General features: G+C 40.7%; 1 protein-coding gene across 4 annotated transcripts in view; it reads right to left on the bottom strand.

The window, feature by feature from the left end:
• Positions 1 to 617: 617 nt before the first annotated feature.
• RALGAPA2 (Ral GTPase activating protein catalytic subunit alpha 2) overlaps positions 618 to 23,931 on the bottom strand; it is a 456,753-nt gene continuing 433,439 nt past the window's right edge. For 2 of the 4 annotated variants that reach the window (XM_040351179.1, XM_040351180.1), the window contains one exon: positions 618 to 3,945. In XM_040351179.1, the coding sequence (XP_040207113.1) occupies positions 3,794 to 3,945 (152 nt within the window). In that variant the 3' untranslated portion in view covers positions 618 to 3,793. Of the gene's footprint in view, positions 3,946 to 22,087; positions 22,893 to 23,931 lie in introns of those variants that run through there. The other 2 variants (XM_040351181.1, XM_040351182.1) reach the window with 2 other exon arrangements.

Raw genomic sequence — 23,931 nt, 5'->3', positions numbered from 1 at the left:
AACCCTTTCACTGCTCAGTGCAAATAAATTACAGTGAAATTCAAAATATGCTTATTTATACAATTGTACAATTTTTCACCTCTACACTGGTTCACTGTATTCCAGAAAATTCTATATGTAGTATTACTGAACATCAAACCACTAACTGATTCCCAGGCCTAAACCCCAACGACTATGGGAGCTTTCATCCTATTCATATAAGATGTTGCCATTTTTTAATGCTAGGTTTTAGAGACATCACTTACCCTCATGCACATGTTGCAGGAATGTAACTTTAAATGTTGCTGTGCTTATTGAGTGCTGGAAACTGGACGGGGCCTAGGGTCCAATACTGTGATTGAGTCTTAGGCTGCATTCACATCTAGACGGACGAAATCGCGGCGTTTTGTCGCCGCAAATCGCGGTAAAAATAGCGGCGTTTTGTACCGCGATTTGCGGCGACAAAACGCCGGTATTGTCCGCCTAGATGTGCCCCAAGATGACCCCCTCTATGGAGATGATTGCCATCTCCTAGCCGAACGCTCGAAGACGCCTGAAAAAAAGGTCCGGGACCTTTTTTCACGCGGTAGGCGACAGGCGTCCGGCGTGGAGATGTGAACCATCTCCATAGAGGGACATCAGTTTTCAGCCCTCTGGCGGCAGCGGCGTAGCGCTACAGGCGTAAAAACGCCTAGGTGTGAATGGGGTCTAAAGAGGCCAAGTCATGAGTGTAGATGAAACCAAAACATAATAATGGGATAATCATAAGTAAGGGGAAAGTATGTCACCAAAGGACTTTTTGGTAAAACATTACGTTATCTTGCTGACACTTTCCCCAAAGATACAGTCTTTTCTTCTCCTGTATTTCACCTTTCTCCTCTACGACATCAACATCATCATCTTTAATGATCTGTTGGTAGGGGTGGAGAAATAGCTCAGTTAAGACAACAGATGTGCCATGGTATTATAGCTGCCTGGGACCTTATTCACTCAGAAGCAGATTAGAGTGCTTGCCATGTACATCAGGAAGGCCTACACACACTTTATAATCAATCATTAATACTTTAAGTTTCATTGACAGCTACAGACTTCTCTAGTTATCTAAATAAAGGAAAATCTAGAAGCTGCTGTACATGACTGATGTGTGAGAAAAACTGTACTACACCTCAAGGGTTACAAGAAATGGTGGTGCATGCAAAGCTTTTTATCAGATGCCCACAAATATCCTTGTTTTATTTGGCTCTGGTACACTTATGATAGGTCACATCTGATTGAGCCCAAAAAATAGCTGCCTGAAAGGAAACCTGAAATATCAAGGCCATTGCTGACCTACTTCTGAAAATTCTAGCTGCCCGGCTCTGCCACAAGTACATTCTCCCACTGCATTTGTTCATTGCAGCCTTCACAGAATACTTTGGTTGAGCTTTGTGTCAGATCATAGTGGAGTTTACACTCCAAGGACCATAATATGGGTGAAGATCACATGCGCCCCCCCCATAGCCTGAAGCTCAGGATATTTTGTGGTGGCTGTGATGGAGGAAGGAGAGTATACATAGGCTAAGGGGAATGGCTAGCAAGAGACTCAGTCACTTCCCCCTGAAAAAGTAGTGACAGAACTTCTAAACAACATTCTTGTTCTGTGTTTGTAGCTCAGAAAGTAGTAAAGCCACTGGCTCAACATGACAACCAGCCAACTAGTAGTTAAAGAAAGAGGTCTGCAATGAAGGTGAAGCCAAGTATAAATGTTGTACCAAAACAAATGCACTATTAGACATAATGTATTTCCTATAGATATTAACTTGAAGGTCTTTCTATCAATTTCTCATTTATGTCATTTTGTAGGCTTTTACAGTAAAGGCAATTTAAAGGTTTTTAACAGTAAAAAAAACATCCTTCATTATTAGAGAGTAAGAAAACCCAATTTCCCCATTACAAGTAATAATTAAACCAATGCAATCGTATCTCTGATATGCAAATGACAGAATTACTATTAATTTGAAGCCGACTTGCCACACACAGGCGGGAGACAGAAGCTCAGGCAGAATGAATGTTTGCAAGGCCTAGAAAAGTAGCAGGCTATCTCTGTGAAGACATCTGTTGATATAGCCTGGGGGATACACACTGCCTAATGCTTTTCAGTTGCTGACTGGAGTCCAACTTCAACTCTTTACTTAAAGTTCACTTAGCACAAGTAAAAAAAAAAAGAAAATTCTCAGTGTAATTAAGATACTCTATATATACACAAAAACTTTATTGGTACAACCCTGAACAAAAAAAAAAAAATATATAAAAAAAAATGAAGTGAACCTGTTACCCACATTCTATAGGACCTCATTTTGTGGGCTCCACACATTTAAAAAAATCTTAGATGAAAACTGTCTGGAAGTTTTATCAAGCCTCAAGATGGCTGCTTCCAGCTGACGAGTGACAGGCACTCTTTAAATGAGCAATCAAATTAGTGCAAAAATCAACTGACACACATAAAAAAGGAACAAAAAACAGAAGTGCCCACATGTGCATTTTTTTGTGCATTTTCTCTACTTCATCTATTGGAACATAAAGGAAATCACAGCAAAAACTTCTTAACTGCTAATTATAATGACTGACTTTAAATATCAGGAAAAGACCACAGAAAATAAGTAGCATCAACTACACAGACGTGGAAAAATATACAAGGCAACAGCAAGAACAATTAAACATTAACATTAAAACACCTCAGTCTTCAGGGGGGAAAAAAAGCCTTCTTCGTCTGGTAAAGGTTGGTCAGAAATAAAACAGTTAAAAAGGATCTGTACAACAATAATCCTGAACCTTTCAAAATAAAGTATGAACTATGGCATATTAAGGATCAAGGTACATCAGATTTATTCAAAGGGGCATATTTATAAAAACATGGGCCACATACACAAAAGTGTCAAACTGGGGTATCTGGCATGTGCGTCTAACCTCGGCTGAGGGCTCCAGGATGCCCAGGGCAGAAAAAGTGTACAAAGCTAAATTGTTGCATACACACACCTGATGAAATTGATGTCCTGCTCAGATCACTGCAACCAGATTCCCTCTGACATTTTTTCTAGTGCAAATTAGAAAACAAAAGCATGCCCCCAATTGGCTGCAATGGCCATCACTCTAGTATTACATACCACTAGTTTTTATAAATCAGCCTCAAAAGGAACCCAAAAGAAAACAGCATTATTATAACAAAACAAGCTGTTTTTAAAGATGTATTATTTCAGGCTGTTAAAATAAATTGTGGAGAAATTCACATTTTAAGGCCATGTTCCCACGGGAGCAAGTTGCAGTAGGCTCTCCATGGAACGTCTGTCAAGCAGGTAGGTAATTGTAGCTTGCATACGCTTCTGAAGACACACAGTGCACCACTGCTCTACGCCGTCTTCCCTGGCATCAGAAAACATTGCAGCAGTGAAAGTGTTACACAAACAGCCTTCAGAATGAGGCAATGAAATCCATGTCACTTAAGACTCTTGCAGGGATTGTTGTGATTCTGGCATGCCGGTTACGTGGTCCCTTGTCATTTGGTGCTGTTGCATCATTACGCTTCGTCAGACAATCCTCTTGCCATCATCAGTGTTACAACCAGGGTTGCATCATATCTTAGTGCCTAGTGGATAACTTACTAATAACCTACCCGGGGGTCCTGCCCCGCTAGACACACATTACAACATTGCACGGCTTAAAAAGTTCTATTCACAGGTGCAAAGTTATATTTATATATATATAGATATATTTTCAATATTTTTTTCTTTAGATTAAAAACATCTCTGTACTAGAGTTCATATAAAAAAAAAGTGCTTCAATTGGAAGATTTGCTGACAGCACTGGCAGAGCGACGAAGCTTTCCCGAGACTTTGCTTTTGGTGGCACGTGTTAGTGTCGGAGATGTAGGTTCCGCCGGCTCTGCTCCTGTATTTGTTGACAGATCGGAACTGGTGCTTGATGGGAGACCTAGAAGGAAAAGCAGAGTGAGAGAGCATGTTAATAAGATTCTCGAGTAAAGAGGAGAACAGGTCCTGACAAATAAATGACAAATCCAACAGCTTTACATGGAAATTGGAAACATGATAGCACATAGTTCGCACGAGTGATGCTATTTAATAGAAATTCATATGTAAAGGCCCTCTAATGTTAGACATTCTTTCAGACTAATGCAATGCTTCAGAGGTCACAGCTAACAGTCCTCAAAAGCAGCCCATATATTTGTCGTACAGAGAAACACTGGTACACCTTTTGTCGATTTTAAGAATGAGTCACCATTGAGAATGCATTTATTTCTTATGACTCACTGTGACTTATTAAATATCTGAAGCAAGAACTGTTCTCATTGTCCATATCCGATAAACACATTTTTTTCATATTTGGCAAATGCTGGAGAGTCTTAGTGGTATTAACCCCCAAAAATGTATTTTTATGCAGTTTACCAATTCTTAGATGGGGTGGCTGCATTTGTTTCTCCACCTGCGATCCACTTGCTCAGCAGGGGATCTGACCACTGATCTCTGCTGAGCAGGCAGATGATAGGTCCCTGTCTGCTTTGCTTATGCAGAGTGGATTAAAACACAGCCCAATCTCCTCTATGGGGGGTTGGATGTACATGGACCGCCTGTCTGTTTACACCTGACTGCCATCTGATCCGCTGGATGGTACGGGGAACAGATCAGATGAGATTGGATGTTGGCGGGTGTAAACAATCATATGTCCGTTTACACCCGCCGCTCCATAAAGGAAAATTGAGGTTCTAATTGGGTCCATCTGAAAAGCCGACAGGCAGACCTGATTGGAATGTTTGTGTGAAAGGGGCCTTTTTTACCTGGAGACCAAGTCTGTAAGTCTGTTATTTTTCAACTTCCTTTAACCACTTTAGCTTCGGAAGGATTTACCCCCCTTCATGACCAGACCATTTTTTGCAGTACAACACTGCATTATTTTATCTGACAATTGCGTGGTCGTGCGACGCTATAAAATCCCCCCCCCCCCCCACAAATAGATTTTTATTTTGGTGGTATTTGATCACCTCCGCGCTTTTAATTTTTTTGTGCTTCAAACAAAAAAAAAAAAACTGTCAATTTTGAAAAAAAAAAAAAAAAATGTTTTTTTTACTTTCTGCTATAAATCATATCCAATAAATTTTTTTTAAACAGTTACATTTCTTCACCAATTTAAGCCAAAATGTATTCTGATGCAAATTTTTGGTAAAAAAAATAACAATAAGCGTATATTGACTGGTTTGCGCAAAAGTTTTAGCGTCTACAAACTATGGGATACATTTATGGAATTTGTATTTCTTTTTACTAGTAATGGTGGCGATCAGTGACTTATAGCGGGACTGCAATATTGTGGTGGAAAAATCGGACAATAACTGACAGATGTTAACATCAGGAGCAATCAAAGGGTTGACTGTGTGCCTAGCCAGTGTTCTTATACTGTGGGGAGGTGCTTTTACTAGGAGAGGGCACGGATCCATGTTCATTGCAGGAACACAGGATCCATGCCTTTCCTACTGACAAATTAGCAACCTTCCTTGTTTACATAAGCAGACTGCTGTGCTGCCTTTGTACTGAATGATCAGCGGGTGCCGGCAGACATCGAATCCACGGCTCCCGCTGTGTAGAATCACAGCAAGAGCGAACCGCTGGCAGCACGTGTCCACTACCCAGAAGAGTTGGATCATGTATATATACGGGATCCAGCACACAGCTGCCGTCCTGTAGCCGTAAATATGCTATAGGGCGGTCAGCAAGTGGTTAACAAGCTGTCCAAACAACAATTCAGTTAGAGGGTTGAGACAAACCATCTAACTGTACTTACAATAGTCAACTTGTGCTAATTTTTTGTAACAACCTTAGCCTAAGGATAAAACATAATTATATATATATTTATATTTATTATTACACACACAAATACAGTTGTGCTCATAAGTTTACATCCCCTGGTAGAATTTATGATTTCTTGGCCATTTTCCAGAGAATATGAATGATAAACACAAAACATTTCTTTCACTCATGGTTAGCATTTGACTGAAGCCATTTATTATCAATCAACTGTGTTTACTCTTTTTAAAACATAATGACAACAGAAACGACCCAAATGACCCTGATCAAAAGTTTACATACCCTGGTGATTTTGGTCTGATAGCCATTCAAACCTTTGTGTCAACTTGCATGTAATTAAAAGTAACCATCCTGACCTGTGATCTGTTTGCTTGTAATTAGTGTGTGTGTGTGTGTATAAAAGGTCAATGAGTTTCTTGACCCCTGACAGACCCTTGCATCTTTCATCCAGTGCTGCACTGACGTTTCTGGATTCTTAATCATGGGGAAAGCAAAAGATTTGTCAAAGGATCTGTGTGAAAATGTAGTTGAACTGTATAAAACAGTAAAGGGATATAAAAAGATATCCAAGAAATAGAGAATGTCAATCTGCAGTGTTCAAACTCTAATCAAGAAGTGGAAAATTAGGTATTCTGTTAAAACCACGGTCAGGTAGACCAACTAAAATTTCAGCTACAACTGCCAGGAAAATTGTTCAGGATGCAAAGAAAAAACACAAATAACTTCAGGTGAAATACAAGATTCTCTGAAAACATGTGATATGGCCGTTTCAAGATGCACAACAAGGAGGCACTTGAAGAAAGATGGGCTGCATTGTTGAGTCGCCAGAAAAAAAACATTATGCAAATGCCGCAAAGTATCCCGCTTACAATACGCCAAACAGCACAGAGACAAGCCTCAAACCTTCTGGCACAAAGTCATTTGGAGTGATGGAGGAGATGAAATTTTGCTTTTTGGCCACAACCATAAATGCTACATTTGGAGAGGAGTCAACAAGGCCTAAGATGGAAGGTACACCATTTCCTACTGTGAAACACGGAGGTGGATCTCTGATGTTTTGGGGATGTGTGAGCTACAAAGGCACAAGAAATTTGGTCAAAATTGTTGGCAAGATGAATGCAGTATGGTATCAAAAAATACTGGAGGAACATTTGCATTTATCTGCCAGTAAAGCTGCGCATTGGACGTACTTGGACATTACAACATGACAATGATCCAAAACACAATGCAAAGTCGACCTGTCATTGGCTACAGCAGAGTAAAGTGAAGGTTCTGGAGTGGCCATCTCAGTCTCCTGATCTCAATATCATTGAGCCACTCTGGAGAGATCTCAAACGTGTAGTTCATGCAAGACAGCCAAAGAATTTACAGGAACTGGAGGCTTTTTTTCCCCCAAGAGGAATAGGCAGCTTTACCTTCTGAGAAGAAAACGAGCCTCATCCAAATACCACAAAAGACTTCGAGCTGTCATTGATGTTAAAGGGGGCAATACACTGTATTAAAAACTGGGATATGTAAACTTTTGATCAGGGTCTTTAGGGTAGTTTCTGTTGTGATTATGATTTAAAAGGAGTAAACACATTTGATTCATAATAAATGGCTTCAGCCAAACACTAACCATGAGTGAAAAAAAAGTTTTTGTGTTATTCATATTCTCTGAAAAATGGCCAAGAAATCACAAATTCTGCCAGGGTATGTAAACTTATGAGCACAACTGTATATACAGTACAGACCAAAAGTTTGGACACACCTTCTCATTCAAAGAGTTTTCTTTATTTTCATGACCATGAAAATTGTAGATTCACACTGAAGGCATCAACACTATGAATTAACACATGTGGAATTATACATAACAAAAAAGTGTGAAACAACTGAAAATATATTTCATATTCTAGGTTCTTCAAAGTAGCCACCTTTTGCAGCAAACACATCTCTAGAACTGTTAAGAGGAGACTGTGTGAATCAGGCCTTCATGGTAGAATATCTGCTAGGAAACCACTGCTAAAGAAAGGCAACAAGCAGAAGAGACTTGTTTGGGCTAAAGGACACAAGGAATGGACATTAGACCAGTGGAAATCTGTGCTTTGGTCTGATGAGTCCAAACTTGAGATCTTTGGTTCCAACCCCCGTGTGTTTGTGCGACGCAGAAAAGGGGAACGGATGGACTCTACATGCCTGGTTCCCACCGTGAAGCATGGAGGAGGAGGTGTGATGGTGTGGGGGTGCTTTGCTGGTGACACTGTTGGGGATTTAATCGAAATTGAAGGCATACTGAACCAGCATGGCTACCACAGCATCTTGCAGCGGCATGCTATTCCATCCGGTTTGCGTTTAGTTGGACCATCATTTATTTTTCAACAGGACAATGACCCCAAACACACCTCCAGGCTGTGTAAGGGCTATTTGACCAAGAAGGAGAGTGATGGGGTGCTGCGCCAGGTGACTACCTCTTGAAGCTCATCAAGAGAATGCCAAGAGTGTGCCAAGCAGTAATCAAAGCAAAAGGTGGCTACTTTGAAGAACCTAGAATATGAAATATATTTTCAGTTGTTTCACACTTTTTTGTTATGTATAATTCCACATGTGTTAATTCATAGTTTTGATGCCTTCAGTGTGAATCTACAATTTTCATAGTCATGAAAATAAAGAAAACTCTTTGAATGAGAAGGTATGTCCAAACTTTTGGTCTGTACTGTATATCTATAGTTATATATATAATGTTTGGGGGTTCTAAGTAACTTTCTAGCGAAAAAAAAAAGCTTTGTACAAACAAAAAGTGTCAGCATAGGCCTGGTCCTTAACCGCTTCCACACCGCCCCATGTACATTTACTGCGGCAGGACGGCCCGGGTTTGCAAATTTATGCACCTGTACGTGATTTTGTGCATGCTGGTTGGGGGGGGCGGTGCGCTGCTCCCCCTGTGATTGGACACAGCGGGAGCCAATCAGCACGTCCGGTGGTCACGATGGCCGCCACGACCCACCAATTGTTCTGTGGAGAGACGGAGCAGAGGTGTGCCGATGTAAACAAAGCACACTGCTGATCTGTCAGGGAGGAAAAGTGAAAGGTCGTGTTTCAGATGTGAACAAGTGGTACATTTTACACCTTCTGCAAGTATAAATGTAATCTCTCTGAATTCTCATCAGTCTAAGCCCTGTATGCAAAAATGTGACCCAAACCACACAAGGTGCAATAATGACTGCAGCTGCTACACAGGCAAACCTTCAACCAAAAGGACTGCCATGGACAAGCTGCAAATCTCAACAGCATTATTGTTGTAGAATATCTAATTACTGTTCCTTTCACCGGTGTTGGTGGAGGTAGCAGAAGAATGGGATTTTGTTCAATACAAAAATGCAGAGAGGCAGTATAGCATTTTCAGAATCGGAGGTGATCAGCGGCAACCTCCAGGATTCTCTCGTGCCAGGTTGCGTTCATGCAAACAAGTCCAGCAGAGGTGCTTGGACCACAAGACTGGTCGAACAGAATAAATTGGGTAAAGATGTAGTTCAACTGTGCATTTTGGTTTATGCCAGCAGTTCAGCTTAAACAATGTATGTACATTAAGTTAAATTAAACCGTGCAAAGTGGTACATGCTCCATAAATGAAACGTATAACCTTCTTGCCATGTGATTAATTTATGCTATGCCAAGCAGTGCTATGCTTTCTGGGTATGTTAATCACCTGAGTTTCATCTGGTAATTGCTGCAGAGCTCTGTGTTCATAGAAGATGGGAAAAGGGCATTAATAAAGGGAGGCAGACAAGGTGACAGGATGACAGCTTTGTTTACCTCACCCCTAAAACCCAAATAAAGCATAAATTATACAACAAAACCAGCAAGACGATAACATGCTATAGCAGGGCAAATAGCAGGCTGAGCCAGCAGCGGCTTCCTTCAGCTCACATGCTGATATTTTAAACATTAACTTGCAATGCAATTATTCCCTGAAGAGGAAGATGACTGAAGGTCACAACAAAATAGCTTGTCTGAATGGGACCAGATGAGGATGCGGCTATTAAACACACCAGAAAATGAATAAAATTAAAGCCTGTGTATAACAAATCTTTCCCAGTACAATTAGAAAGATGCACCAAGGAATTCAGCAATGTCTGTTGCAATCGAGGACTGTAGTTGCTTTCTCTGTGCGCCGTCTCCCCGGGCAGCGAGGTAAGAAGGAATTTAATTTCATCACTTACTATCTGTCTGCATTATCTTCAAATCATGAGCCAATGCCACAAACAAGTACAGAGTAAAAACCTCACTTCTCCCCTGTTCTGTCCGATGAATGGAGGCGACAATGAAGTCCATGCCTTGGAATTTTTGAGCTGCAGAATACTAATGCAAGTTTTCAATTTAAAATACTACATCTTGCTAGTACACCAGGTCTAAGGTTTATAAAGCGAATCAAGGCATACATTTCAATGGAGATTGGATGAAAGTTCAATTCCTGAAAGCCCAACTGCGGGCACATTTTTTCCCCCCATGCAGTGGGTCTGTATCCGTGCTGCATGGGTCAATTGCTAGTTTTTTTTCTAGGGGTGAGCACAAAGTTCATACTCGTCTGATCTGATGATCCTCCAGAAAACTGCTCTTTCCCACAGCCCAGGTGGGCTGTTCCTGTCTATTGACTGTGCCAACATCAGTAACAGTCCATTTTCAAGACCGTTGGAGCATGGGGGTGCTGGACCAGTCTTGTGCGGGGGAGGGTCAGTGGGTCAAGTATATAAATACAGTTGTGCTTATAAGTTTACATACCCTGGCAGAATTTATGATTTCTTGGCCATTTTCCAGAGAATATGAACGATAACACAAAAACATTTCTTTCACTCAGGCCCCGTACACACGAGAGGATCCATCCGCTGGAATTGATCCGCGGACCGGCTCCAGCGGATAGATCCCCTGGTGTGTACAATCCAGCGGATCTGTTTCCGCGGATTTTTATCCCCTGGGATGGATTTCAAGCGGATAAAAATTTGAAGACATGCTTTAAAATCTATCCGCTTGAATCCATCCCAACGGATTGATCCGCTGGTCTGTACAGACTCACCGGATCAATCCGTCCGAATGGATCCCCCGCATGCGTCGTAATGATTCGACGCATGCGTGGAATTCCTTATATGACAGCGTCGCGCACGTCGCCGCGTCACGTCATCGCGATGGGATTTCGGCGCGGATTTCGATCCGATGGTGAGTACACTCCATCGGATCCAAATCCGCGGAAATCCTCGAGAGGATTTATCCGCAGAAACGGTCCGTTGAACCGTATCCGCGGATAAATCCTCTCGTGTGTACTAGGCCTCATGGTTAGTGTTTGGCTGAAGCCATTTATTATCAATCAACTGTGTTTACTCTTTTTAAATCGCATGATAACAAACTACCCAAATCACCCTGATCAAAAGTTAACACAAAGGGGTTTAAATGGCTATTAAAGTCAGCCATCCTCACCTGTGATCTGTTTGCTTGTAATTAGTGTGTATGTGTGTATAAATGGTCAATGCGTTTCTGGACTCCTGACAGACCCTTGCATCTTTCATCCAGTTCTGCACTGACGTTTTAGGATTCTGAATCATGGGGAAAGCAAAAGAATTGTCAAAGGATCTGCGGGAAAAGGTAGTTGAACTGTATAAAACAGGAAAGGGATATAAAAAGATATCCAAGGAATTCAGAATGCCAATCAGCCGTGTTCAAACTCTAATCAAGAAGTGGAAAATGAGGGGTTCTGTTGAAACCAAGCCACGGTCAGGTAGACCAACTTAGATTTAAACCACAACTGCCAAGAAAATTGTTTGAGATGCAAAGAAAAACACACAAAAAACTTCAGGTGAAATACAGTACTCTCTGAAAACATGTGGTTTGGCCGTTTTAAGATGCACAATAAGGAGGCACTTGAAGAAAGATGGGCTGCATTGTCGAGTCGCCCGAAGCCATTACTACACAAATGCCACAAAGTATCTCGCTTACAATACGCCAAACAGGACAGAGACAAGCCTCAAACCTTCTAGCACAAAGTCATTTGGAGTGATGAGACCAAAATTTTGCTTTTTGGCCACAACCAAAAACACCAAGGCAAATCAACAAGGCCTATGATGGAAGGTACACCATTCCTACTGTGTGAGCTACAAAGGCACAGGAAATTTGGTCAAAATTGATGGCAAGATGAATGCAGTATGTTATCAGAAAATACTAGAGGAACATTTGCATTTATCAGTCAGGAAGCTGCGCATGGGACGTACTTGGACATTCCAACAAGACAATGATCCAAAATACAAGGCCAAGTCAACCTGTCATTGGCTACAGCAGAATAAAGTGAAGGTTCTGGAGTGGTCATCTCAGTCTCCTGATCTCAATATCATTGAGCAACTCTGGGGAGATCTCAAATGTGCATTTTTTTGCAAAACAGCCTAAGAATTTACAAGAACTGGAGGCTTTTTGCCAAGAGGAATTGACAGCTTTACTATCTGAGAAGATAAAGAGCCTCATCCACAAATACCACAAAAGACTTCAAGTTGTCATTGATGTTAAAAGGGGCAATACACGGTATTAAGAACTGGGGTATGTAAACTTTTGATCAGGGTCATTTGGCTAGTTTCTGTTGCCATTATGACTTAAAAAGAGTAAAAACAGCTGATTGATAATAAATGGCTTCAGCCAAACACTAACCATGACTGAAAGAAAAGCTTTTGTGTTATTATTCATATTCTCTGAAAAATGAACAAGAAATCACAAATTCTGCCAGGGTATGTAAACTTATAAGCACAACTGTATATCTCTGCTCTCCTCTCCCCTAGAACAAAATTAGCAGTTAACCCATAGGGTGTGGGCACAGCCCCACAGCACAGGGAAAAGACAAATTTGCCTGGAGTTCTGCTTGAACAGGTAGTATTTTAAACATGCATGATTGTAATGGATGAATATTTACACTATATAGACATTACATTATTCATTTTCTGATATGGCTTTTTCTTTCTTCAGTGTTCACAGGGCAACACATGATAGCCTTTGGGAAACATTGAGATTGGGCAGGTTAGAAGATCTTGCATGATCCCTATTGGTTTACTCAATGTTGGGGCTGTCAGCCCATGGCTCCCACACCCAACTCCATTGAACTCATGTGAATGAAGCATTTGTTTAATGACGAACTGGTCAAAAAGACTTTGGCGATGGCCAGATCGTGCAAGCACATCCATCCATTCTCTATTACCCATCACAAGCTTCAGTACCAAGACACAAAATTCCTACCAGCTGGAAAATTCCAGCCTGGCGGGATGATTTTTTCCTGACAATAATCTACCAGGCTCATCTAGTTCATTTGTTGTTTAGGGTAATGGCAACAATTAAAAAAAGATGCAATTGTTTTAGCATTTCTTGTAAAAAACGGGCAGCATAGTGGCTTATCAAATTAAAGAAAACCAAATTTGCAAGTGGTGAAACTGCTCATTGTTTCTGCCAGCATATTTGAAATGATATGATCAGGATTTTGACTATAGTGTGATAATGGCATCACAATGGGCCCGGTGATGACATGCGTGAGCATCCAAAGCCTCCCAAAAACTGGTCATACAGTGCCTTGCAAAAGTATTCATCCCCCTTGGCTTTTTACCTATTTTGTTACATTACAGCCTTTAGTTCAATGTTTTTTTTAATCTGAATTATATGTGATGGATCAGAACACAATAGTTGGTGAAGTAAAATTAGAAAAATATATACATATAATTGTTTTTAAAAAATAAACTGATAATTGGCATGTGCGTATGTATTCATCCCCTTTGTTATGAAGCCCATAAAAAAGCTCTGGTGCAACCAATTACCTTCAGAAGCCACATAATTGGTGAAATGATGTTCACCTGTGTGCAATCTAAGTGTCACATGATCTGCCATTACATATACACACCTTTTTGAAAGGCTCCAGAGGCTGCAACGCCTAAGCAAGAGGCACCACTAACCAAACACTGCCATGAAGACCAAGGAACTCTCCAAACAAGTAAGGGACAATGTTGTTGAAGTACAAGTCAGGGTTAGGTTATAAAAAATATCCAAATCTGATGATCCCTAGGGGCACCATCAAATCTATCATAACCAAATGGAAAGAACATGGCACAACAGCAAACCTGCCAAGAGATGGTCACACACCAAAACTCATGGACTGGGAATGGAGGGCATTAATCAGAGAGGCAGCACAGAGACGCAAGGTAACACTGAAGGAGCTGCAGAGTTCCACAGCAGAGACTGGAGTATCTGTAAATAGGATAAACATAAACTGTAAGCTGCATAGAGTTGGGCTTTATGGCAGAGTGGCCAGAAGAAAGCCATTACTCTCAGCAAAATACAAAATGGCACGTTTTGAGTATGGAGGAAGGTGCTCTGGTCTGATGAGACTAAAATTGAACTTTTTGGCCATCAAAGTAAACGCTATGTCTAGCGCAAACCCAACGCATCACATCACCCAAAGAACACCATCCCCACCACAGTGAAACATGGTGGGGGCAGCATCAAGCTGTGGGGATGTTTTCAGCAGTCAGGACTGGGAAACTGGTCAGAGTTGAGGGAAAGATGGATGGTACTAAATACAGGGATATTCTTGAGCAAAACCTGTATTACTCTGTGTGTGATTTGAGGCTAGGATGGAGGTTCGCCCTCCAGCAGGACAATGACCCCAAACACACTGCTAAAGCAACACTTGAGTGGTTTAAGGGGAAACATGTAAATGTGTTGGAATGGCCTAGTTAAAGCCCAGACCTCAATCCAATAGAAAATCTGTAGTCAGACTTAAAGATTGATGTTCACAATCACAAACCATCCAACTTAAAGGAGCTGGAGCAGTTTTGCAAGAAGGAATGGGCAAAAATCCCAGTGGTAAGATGTGGCAAGCACATAGAGACTTATCCTAAGCGACTTGGAGCTGTGATAGCCGCAAAAGGTGGCTCTACAAATTATTGACTTTAGGGGGGGGGGGGGTGAATAGTTATGCACATTGACTTTTTCTGTTATTTTGTCCCATTTGTTGTTTGCTTCACAATAATAATAAAAAATAAATCTTCAAAGTTGTGGGCATGTTCTGTAAATTAAATGATGCAAATCCTCAAACAATCCATGTTAATTCCATGTTGCGAGGCAAAAAAATAAGAAAAATGCCAAGGGGGGTGAATACTTTTGCAAGGCACTATACATTGTAACATTTCTCCTGTTTGTTCCTGTGGGCCGAACAAGAGAAACCAATCAATTCCACAATCCACACTAAACCACATGGATGGACAAATCTCTCCTGTCGGCTATTGTAATCTGGCAACCAGCACCAGTTGTTTTAAAAATAGCCAAACAGTGGCTACATCTGATTAGATACAGTTACCGCTTGGCCAAAACTTTCTGCCCAGCTCCACCAACTTCCAGAAAGGATGTGAGGTGGGAGGAAGCCAACAGGCCCACCCACAGCTCAAATGTGTCCAGTTCACGTGAAACCAGATAAAGTTTGCTCTGTGTATGGTTAGCTTTACTTTTTGTAGTACAGATGACTACTACTGGATTCTTCCGATGATGTTCCTATAGGCTCCTTCAGAGATCCTTAGACTGTTCTCTGTTCAACAAATCTGAGGCAACAGAGTACAATGGCCAGTTTTGATTTATCTTCATAACTGTTTTCGCAAGAAATATAAAATGATCTGTTGCCAGATACCAATGTGATGTTTATTTCCTTATTTAGGAATAGCATACAAGGTTCAACATTTACAAGGGATGCAAACTTGATAATAGCTTCCGACAGCTGGAACTTGTGGGGGTCACCACCTGAATGATGAAGAACACTTTCACACATAGGAATTGCTTGTGATTGCAAAGATTTCTGTATAAGTTGTGAAAACTTAGCTGTCATTCCTTTCTATGGCAAAAAAAGGGGCCCTCTACCTCACTAATTAGTACTACAGATTATCAACACACTCAACTACAGTAAGATCAATTTCACACTGGAGCGATGTGGGCGTTAGTGGTAAAGCGCCGCTAGTTTTAGTGGCGCTTTACCGCTGTTATAGCAGTGCTTTTTCGCCTGCTAGCGGGGTGCTTTTAACTCCAGCTAGCAGCTGAGGAAAGGGTTAATGGTGCCCGTTTTGCGGCGATTTGCAGGCGCTTCCCATTCATTTCAATGGGCAGGGGTGGAGAAAAGACTTTTTTTCCTGTCCTGCAAGCGCACCACCCTAGTGTGAAAGCACTTGAGCTTTCACACTAGGGAGGCCTGAGGAGAGCTTTTCAGGCACTATTTTTAGTACTAAATGCCTGAAAAGCACCCCAGTGTGAAAGGGGTTTAATGCAGTGATACTACGGAGTTCAAAACAACTTTCACCAACCAGTGCTCTAGGTGGAGGTTAATCTTTATATGGAGATGGAAGTACTTTTTTTTTGCTGCACATGTCCTGTTAAGAAGATTTCCCTTAAAGTGACTCCAAACTCTAGTTTAAAACAAATACACATTCTATTCAAATTTATTAATGAAAAAAGTACCCTCTCACCCTTGTCCATTCTTTGATGAAGACAAAATGTGGAAACAAAATGTTTGCTGTGGTTCTTATGATTATTACATAATAAAAATGTATCTTATTGTACACTATTGTGATCCTTGGGGTGCCTATAAAGTCCAGGTTTATATTTCAAAAACAACATTCATTTTTTTTTTGCTGCTGAACTTCCAGTTAGAAGGTGGCTTTGGTCTTAAAAAAAACCTTCAGTATGCAGCTCCCTTCTCAGTCCCCCCTTATAAACTCAACCGAGCCAGCGATATGCACGAGAGCAGATGCTCTCCTGGAACTCGATCTCCTCATTGGCTGAGACACAGCAGCGGAAGCCATTGGCTCCCGCTGCTGTCAATCACAGCCAGTGTGGAGAGAAGAGGGGGCAGGACCGAGCTATGCTCGGTCTCTCTCACAGACACACAGAGGTGGGAGTGAGCACACATGAGTGCCCCCAGAGCAAGAGGTTTGCTATGGGGGTACCCAGCAGGGGGAATGGCAAGGAGCACTGGCAGGGGACCCAAAAAGAAAAGGATCAGGGCCGCTCTGTGCAAAATTATTGCACAGAGCAGGTAAGTATAACATATTTGTTATTTTAATAGAAAAAAATGTAAACTTTTATAAATGCTTTAAATAGTAGATGTGTATAGATTTTTGGAGAATAGGGATAATGTTTAGGGCCCTTTTACACTAGCGGACCATATGTCCGCATTTTCATCCGTCCGTTTGCGGATGTAAACGGGACATACATGGGTCCCTATGTGATTACAGGTGTCAGCGGATGAACATCCGCTGACACCCGTAATTTGTCCGCCTCCGCAAAGATCCGCATTTGCAGACGTAAGAAATCCTATTTTTCTTCCGTCTGCCGGTATCGGATGAACACGGACATACGGTCCGTGTTCGTCCGATCCCCCATAGGGGAGAGTGGAGGAAACACAGGGCGGTCCCTGCACAGTTTGCGCGGACCGCCCTGTCAGCTGCCAGCTCAGCGGGGATTTTACGGAGGATCCCCGCTGAGCAAAGTGGACACACGGAGCAGATCATTACTGATCCGCTCCGTGTGAAAGGGCCCTTAGTGTCACCTTGACTTTATATACTGAAATGAAACAGGAGGACATCTCTAAATAAAGTGGAAATCCTCTTATCACTTTTAGGCAGTGCCCGCAGTTGAGAGATTTCCCCCCCCCCTTTTCAGATGACAACTGTAAATTTGTGGAAGACGATGGTCCCCAGGACATAGGGGTGAATCACCCCACTGGAAACAAAAACAGCAATTATGACCTGACAGAAGTTTTGACCCTTCAACACTCCAAACCCCCAAAAAGTTTTGAATTTAGATATTTTACAGTAAGTCGACCAAAGATGCTTGGCAAACCACATCAATCGATTTTTCACCCAAAAACAGTTGACCGTTACAGTTTTCATGTATAAACATTTTAAACAATGTCTACTCTGGCCAAAGACATGTGATTGGACCACAATCATGTTAGTGCTTTTAAACCATTTATAAAATATACTTGTCTTGGGTGTTTGGGAAAAGGTGTGTGTGTGTGTGTGGTAATCTTAAAAACAACTAAAATACCAACACTGATCAGAACTGCTGGAACACTCCACAGTATGGAGGAATCCGAGGTCACTGATGTTACCTGCCACCCACAGCTTTATTGTTAGACCAGACCATTATATGGTCCAACCAGCATAGTATGTATAGACACACAAAGCAACTAACACTCCTCCTTCTTTCTGTTCATTTGTTGGAGCTGAATGGATCATTGTGGAAAGACTTGACTGAATGCAATTATGCCATTATCCTAAAAAAACTGTCTTCAAAATTCTCCTACACAGATTGCCTTTGTTTGGTCAAGCCTTCATCTGGCGCACCAGTTTCCAGTTACTTTGATGTCATCATAGACATAACTTTTGTGCCCACTTCTCACCAAACATCAACTACTGTAACCTTACAATATGACTTCTGATAAATCACAGTCTGGGTAGTACTAGAACATATGCAAGTTTAAATGTTCTAAGAAATGACAGACATAAAAAAAAAAACCTAACCCTGATACAGTCCAAAGCTATACCATCAATTCATCTGCTCATTAACCTTTTGTAATGGTCACTATACCAATTATTTATTATGCTTTCAACCACATTCTATAGGTAATGAATTAAAAGAATAAAACGTGCTAGTGGTACTTTTCTACATTCTATCAAAAATTTAAAAGTTTTTGGAATAGATACACTTTAGGGCCCTTTCACACCAGTATGTCTGTTTTTTCATCCATCCGTTTATAAATGAAAAAGGGACATACATGTATCCCTATGGGATAGCGGGTATCAGCGGATGACACCCAATCTCATCGGTCGCCGCTATGCTCCGTTTCTGCAGACGGAAGAAAATTCTATTTTTCCATCCGTCTGCAGAGCGGATTGGATGAACACGGACAGATGGTCCGTGTTCACCCAATCCCACATAGAGGAGAGCAGAGATCTGACAGGGCGGTCCCTGCACAGTGTGCAGGGACCGCCCTGTCATCTGCCGGCTCAGCAGGGATCAACAAAGCGATCCCCGCTGAGCAAGCGGATATATAAGGAACAGGTCATCATGGGATCCGCCTGTGTGAAAGGGCCCTTAAACAGAAATGAGTACATTAACTGATGAAAAAAAGGTGGCCACATACTAAAAGATTTTTTCATAAAAACAGTTACCTTCATCCACAATATAAAATGCACTACGGGTGGAAATATCCCCCTGCTGGGCTATTAAATAATAATAAAAAAAAAACACTTTAGCCTGCTGTGTATTTACAAAAAAAAATTATGTTTGTACAACTAGATGAAGTCTGTCATTTGAATCAATTAAATCTTATTACTTTTTGTGTTACTATGTCCTATCAACCCAACATGTTTCAAACACTAGAAACTAGAAAGGGGGAAGGGTATTTAGACAACTTACAGGAGGGAGGAGCACAGGGAAGGCCTCAACAGTGTGGCAATACTCATTCATTGCCAATGATGAGGCTGGAGGTGACAAGGACAGCGGTGTGACAAATTTAGGTATGCAGTGTGTCAGGAAAGTCACATGACCTGAATTGCAAAACACTATATGGCTTGTGGACAACTGACCTCCACATCTATATGAGCTTCTTGGAAATCCATTCCAAATCCATTGGTATTACCAGAAAGTTGACCACCACTTTGCAGGTATAACAGCCTTCCACTCTTCTGGGAAGGCTTCTCACAAGGTTTTGGAGTATGTCTATAGGAATTTGTGCTCATTCAGTCAGAAGAGCATCTGTGAGGGCTGGTACTAATTTTGGACTAAAAGACCTGGAACACAACCGCCATTCTAATTCATGCCATAGGTGTCAATAGCAATAGCATTGGAGTCACGAATGCAGGACTCCACACCAAAGTCATCAAACCAAGCTATGGAGTTGAATTTTAACACTGAGGCACAGTCATGATGGAACAGAAAATGGCCTTCCCCAAACTGCGGTCACAAGCATGGAAGTACCCAATTGTTTAAAGTGTATTTGTGTACTGGAGATTGTATGACTACGTGCTTGTTTTTATTTACCAGATTTTGTAATGGGATGTCCAACAAACTCATATGGGTTGAGAGTCAGTTTTCCACAAAGTTTTGGCCATATAGTGTATGAGAAAAATGTCATACATCTTAGACATTTAATTAGCAATGTGCATAAATCTATGGCATACACTAAGAAATTATCTTATATTAGTCTGACCGCAATATATCACCGTCAGCTGGAGGTCATTGATATTTTCACAGTTGTAGCCAATTGTACTTTCAGTCAAATACATTTTTTCAGTTCATGAAAAAACTTCTAAACTATATTAACAAAAATTGAACTGGAATGATTTCAGAGAAAAGCTGAAATTTTTCCAAATCTGCTTAATGCAGGTGAGAGAACATTGGAAAATAGTGGAAAAGATCTTCCTGTGCCATTCTGCTGTTCGTGTGTGAATGAGAGGTAAAACGGTAAATTGTGACAGTGTATAGGTTCATCGTTCACAATAAATATTGTACAATTGTCTGTTCAACCATCTCTGGCCAGTACTTTTGTTTTTAGTTTGAGCAGAGTGGGAAAAAGTTAGAACCGGTTTTATTTCTGTTTGTGTCCTTGTTCTAATCTTTTACGGAGAATATTAACCTCTTGTTAGCGGTTATCAATACATCTGACACAATGAAGGCCCACTGCAAGGGTGGATTTTGTTTCATTTATGGATTTATGGTTGGGCTTTAAAAGTTTTGGTGTGGATCTTACAGGCCTCAGACACTCTAGATGCCTGGTGCCCAACCTGCAATCCCAGGATCACATGCAGCCCTTTGACACTTGTGTGGCCTTTGCCCTTTTCTTAGCTTGGATCTTAGTCCAGTGAAAGAAAAAATACTTATTAGACCGAGTTTGAGTAGGTAAATGGCTTAGTTTATTTCTTTCCTACTTTTTTTCTGTGCTGTCCATTTTTTTCTCTTTGTTTTTGTTTTTCCTCTGATCTTTTATAATGGACTTTGCCGAGAGCAATATCATAATTTTTCAGGGGGGGCTTTAGGGAGCATATTGTTCTAGCACGGATTTGTAAGGGGACAGTAATAGCAGTGATCTCTAGCAGTTTCGTATAAAGAGCCTATAGTCTCAGAACGCCAAGCTCACTAAAATTTATCAGCAAACCAAAATGCTTGGCCAAGGCAATTTTGATTTTCACATGTAAGCAATGTTTCAGAGCTGGAAAAGGGACTCCATCAGGTTAAGATTGAATTGTTGTAAATATTATGTACAATTTTTTTGGGCAATGTCAGGGGCCACACTTGAGATCCTCTATACCAAGAAAGTTGACCACCGCTGCTTTAGACGACTTATATATCCGTAAACAGGAACCCTGTGCTCAACTGAATGTTAATATATGTGTCTTCAGAGGTGGGAGATAAATGCAGAATACCCAGGCAAAACAGTAAGAATCAGAGCAGAGTGGCTGGCTGATGTGGTTGGGGCCCCCTATAGATATGTTAATCATTCCAGGGAGACTTGCCCTGACTATTGACAGCGTAAAGTAGAGCTTTAGGCATTTTTTTTCCATTTTGGATAGTGTAAGGGAGGGTTATAACCCGTCAGATTTTCGTCATCTGTGTTCCATTTCAGAGATTTCCCTTCACTTCATGTCCCATAGCCAAACAGGAAGTGAGAGTAAATCCCTGCAAATTAAGGGATCTTCTTGGGGGCCCCCATGTCACCAGAACTTTTGTCCCCATTGGAAGATTTCCACTCTATTACTTTTGTGGGGACAAAACTTTCAATGTTAGCGGTACACAGGACAAATAGAGAGGGCAAATCTCCTTAACAGGGGGATACGGCCAGAAAAAAAAACTTATAGGTGTTCTAATCCTTCTTCACTCTATCCAAAACAGACAAAAGTTTTGCCTTTAGTTATACTTTAAAAATGCCCACATGCATGCTTGTTCCTTTAGGGATGGACTCATTGGGCCTTTAGGGTAATAAAGGTTATTGAACAGGAGAAATTCATTCTGGTCAAATTGCTCCCTTTCTGAGACAGGCCAGCCAAAAAAGACCTACAGACAAACATTCCTGGATTGAACTATAAACGGTCAGATCAGGCACAAATGCAGGTGTCTTAAGAATCATTATGAACACAGGAAAATACTCCAAGTAAATATAATTGTCTGGGGGGGGGGGGGGGGCAAACTGCATGACAACATATAGGATGTACATGTCTTAAAATAATGCCCCTTATATCTTAGGAGTTTTTATTTTCACAAGTTTTAATTAAAAAATTAAGGCTAACACGTCTAAATAAAAAAAAAAAGGCATGGCAGGAGCCTGAAGAAAAGCAGATGAAGCAAAAGACAACAATCTAAATCAGTAATGGACAGTACAAAAAGAAAACCGATCTGTGAAAAAATGCAGATGCTTAGTCTGGAGTTAGGAATGGAAATTCTTTATCCTCTTTTTTTGTGCGTGTTCCCTCGGGGCATGGGGATGGGGGAGGGAGAGGCTTTTTGTATCATATGTTCCTGCAGCTAAACAGAATGGCAGATGGTCAAATTAATACAAATTCAGCCAATTGGGCAAGCTCAAGCAGCCTTGATGTGAGCTATTCAACAATATCGCTCCTGTGCGTAGAAAGAACAGTGCAATCCAAACAGGCAGGATTGTGTAAAGACAAGCCACACCTAGGTGCTTACAAGTACTCACAACATTCCATTAGCCCGAAAACTTTGCACATTCCATCAGTCCAAACTTTCTTCTAGCAAATCCTTAACTATGCAATCAACCTTGAAGCTTCTTGTGAAGCATCTTGATTGATAGAGAGACAGCAGCTGCACAACGAGCAAGTAATAACCACAGAAAATAAAGCCTTTCATACAAATATTGTAATTCCACTTGCAAGCTGCCTGGCATGAACTCTAATTACTTGGCCTTTTTCTTGTAATGAAACTTTGAAGGTCTGTTTCCACACCAAGCTGTAAACCAATTAACCCGCTTCGTCCCAGACAGGGTGCTCTAGCTGTGACTGAAATAAGGCACTAAAAGAGACATTATTATTCATAAAGTTAGTAACAAGGGGACATATAAATAAAACAGTTTAGCGTAAACTAGATGAATACTGGACAACATAAAAAAAAATAGTATTTACGTTCTGGCTAGAAAAGAATTTCACTCGATTATTTTCCCGGTATTTAGCATATCAAATCTGATTTCATACCCATAGCTATTTTTGATTCACAAATTGAAAATCAGGTTGTAACTTATCATTCAAGAACTGCCATATTAACATAACAGATAAACGTTTTATTAAAAATGGCTACCAATTTCTTATCTACAGCAGTAAGCTGAAAACTTTAATTCTAGTGATTGTTAAATTAGTTTCCCATCACCTGTTTCCAGATAATATAATTTGCAAATATATGAAAATATCTATAGTAAAATACATGTACAAGATAACTGTGGAACACATGACAAACCTACCATATAGGATAAAGCAGTTCTTAAACTGTATCATTTGTAGAGTGATTGATGAGCAAAGTGAGACAAAGACAACAGAGGTAGCAGTGTACAGGTATGAAGTTTAGTGACAGCATGGGAGTGTAAAGCTTTATTAATACAAACCACCACCAAACCATCCAAATCTAGTCGACACCACTGGTCAAGGTTTATAGGGGGGAAAAGAAAGTTAGAAAACGTTGTTGGTGGCTATTGCAGAACATCTCCCACAGCATACTCCACTCAAATAGATGTCCCGTGCAACCATTTATGTTAAGGGATGAGCAGGCACAAACAGATTCCGAACGGTTATCAGATTGTGTTTGCATTAAAACTGGCCTCTACATTAGTTTGCAGTCTTTTTCCTTATTACATACTTGTACATGATTATATAATATAATTTTTCCCCCAATATAATAAAGGCCTTTTTAATTAAGAACAACTTTTTTTCAGATATTGGCACTAGTCAATTTGTAAGAAAAGATTTGAAAAAAATAAATAAAAAAAATTAAAAATATATTTACTGGGGGTTGACATTATTTTTGGTTTAATCACCATTTGTGCTGTTCTGGCTGTATATAA

Source organism: Rana temporaria, chromosome 4 (assembly GCF_905171775.1).
Source record: "Rana temporaria chromosome 4, aRanTem1.1, whole genome shotgun sequence".
Taxonomy (NCBI): Eukaryota; Metazoa; Chordata; class Amphibia; order Anura; family Ranidae; genus Rana; species Rana temporaria.
This window is presented reverse-complemented; position numbering and strand designations above follow the sequence as displayed.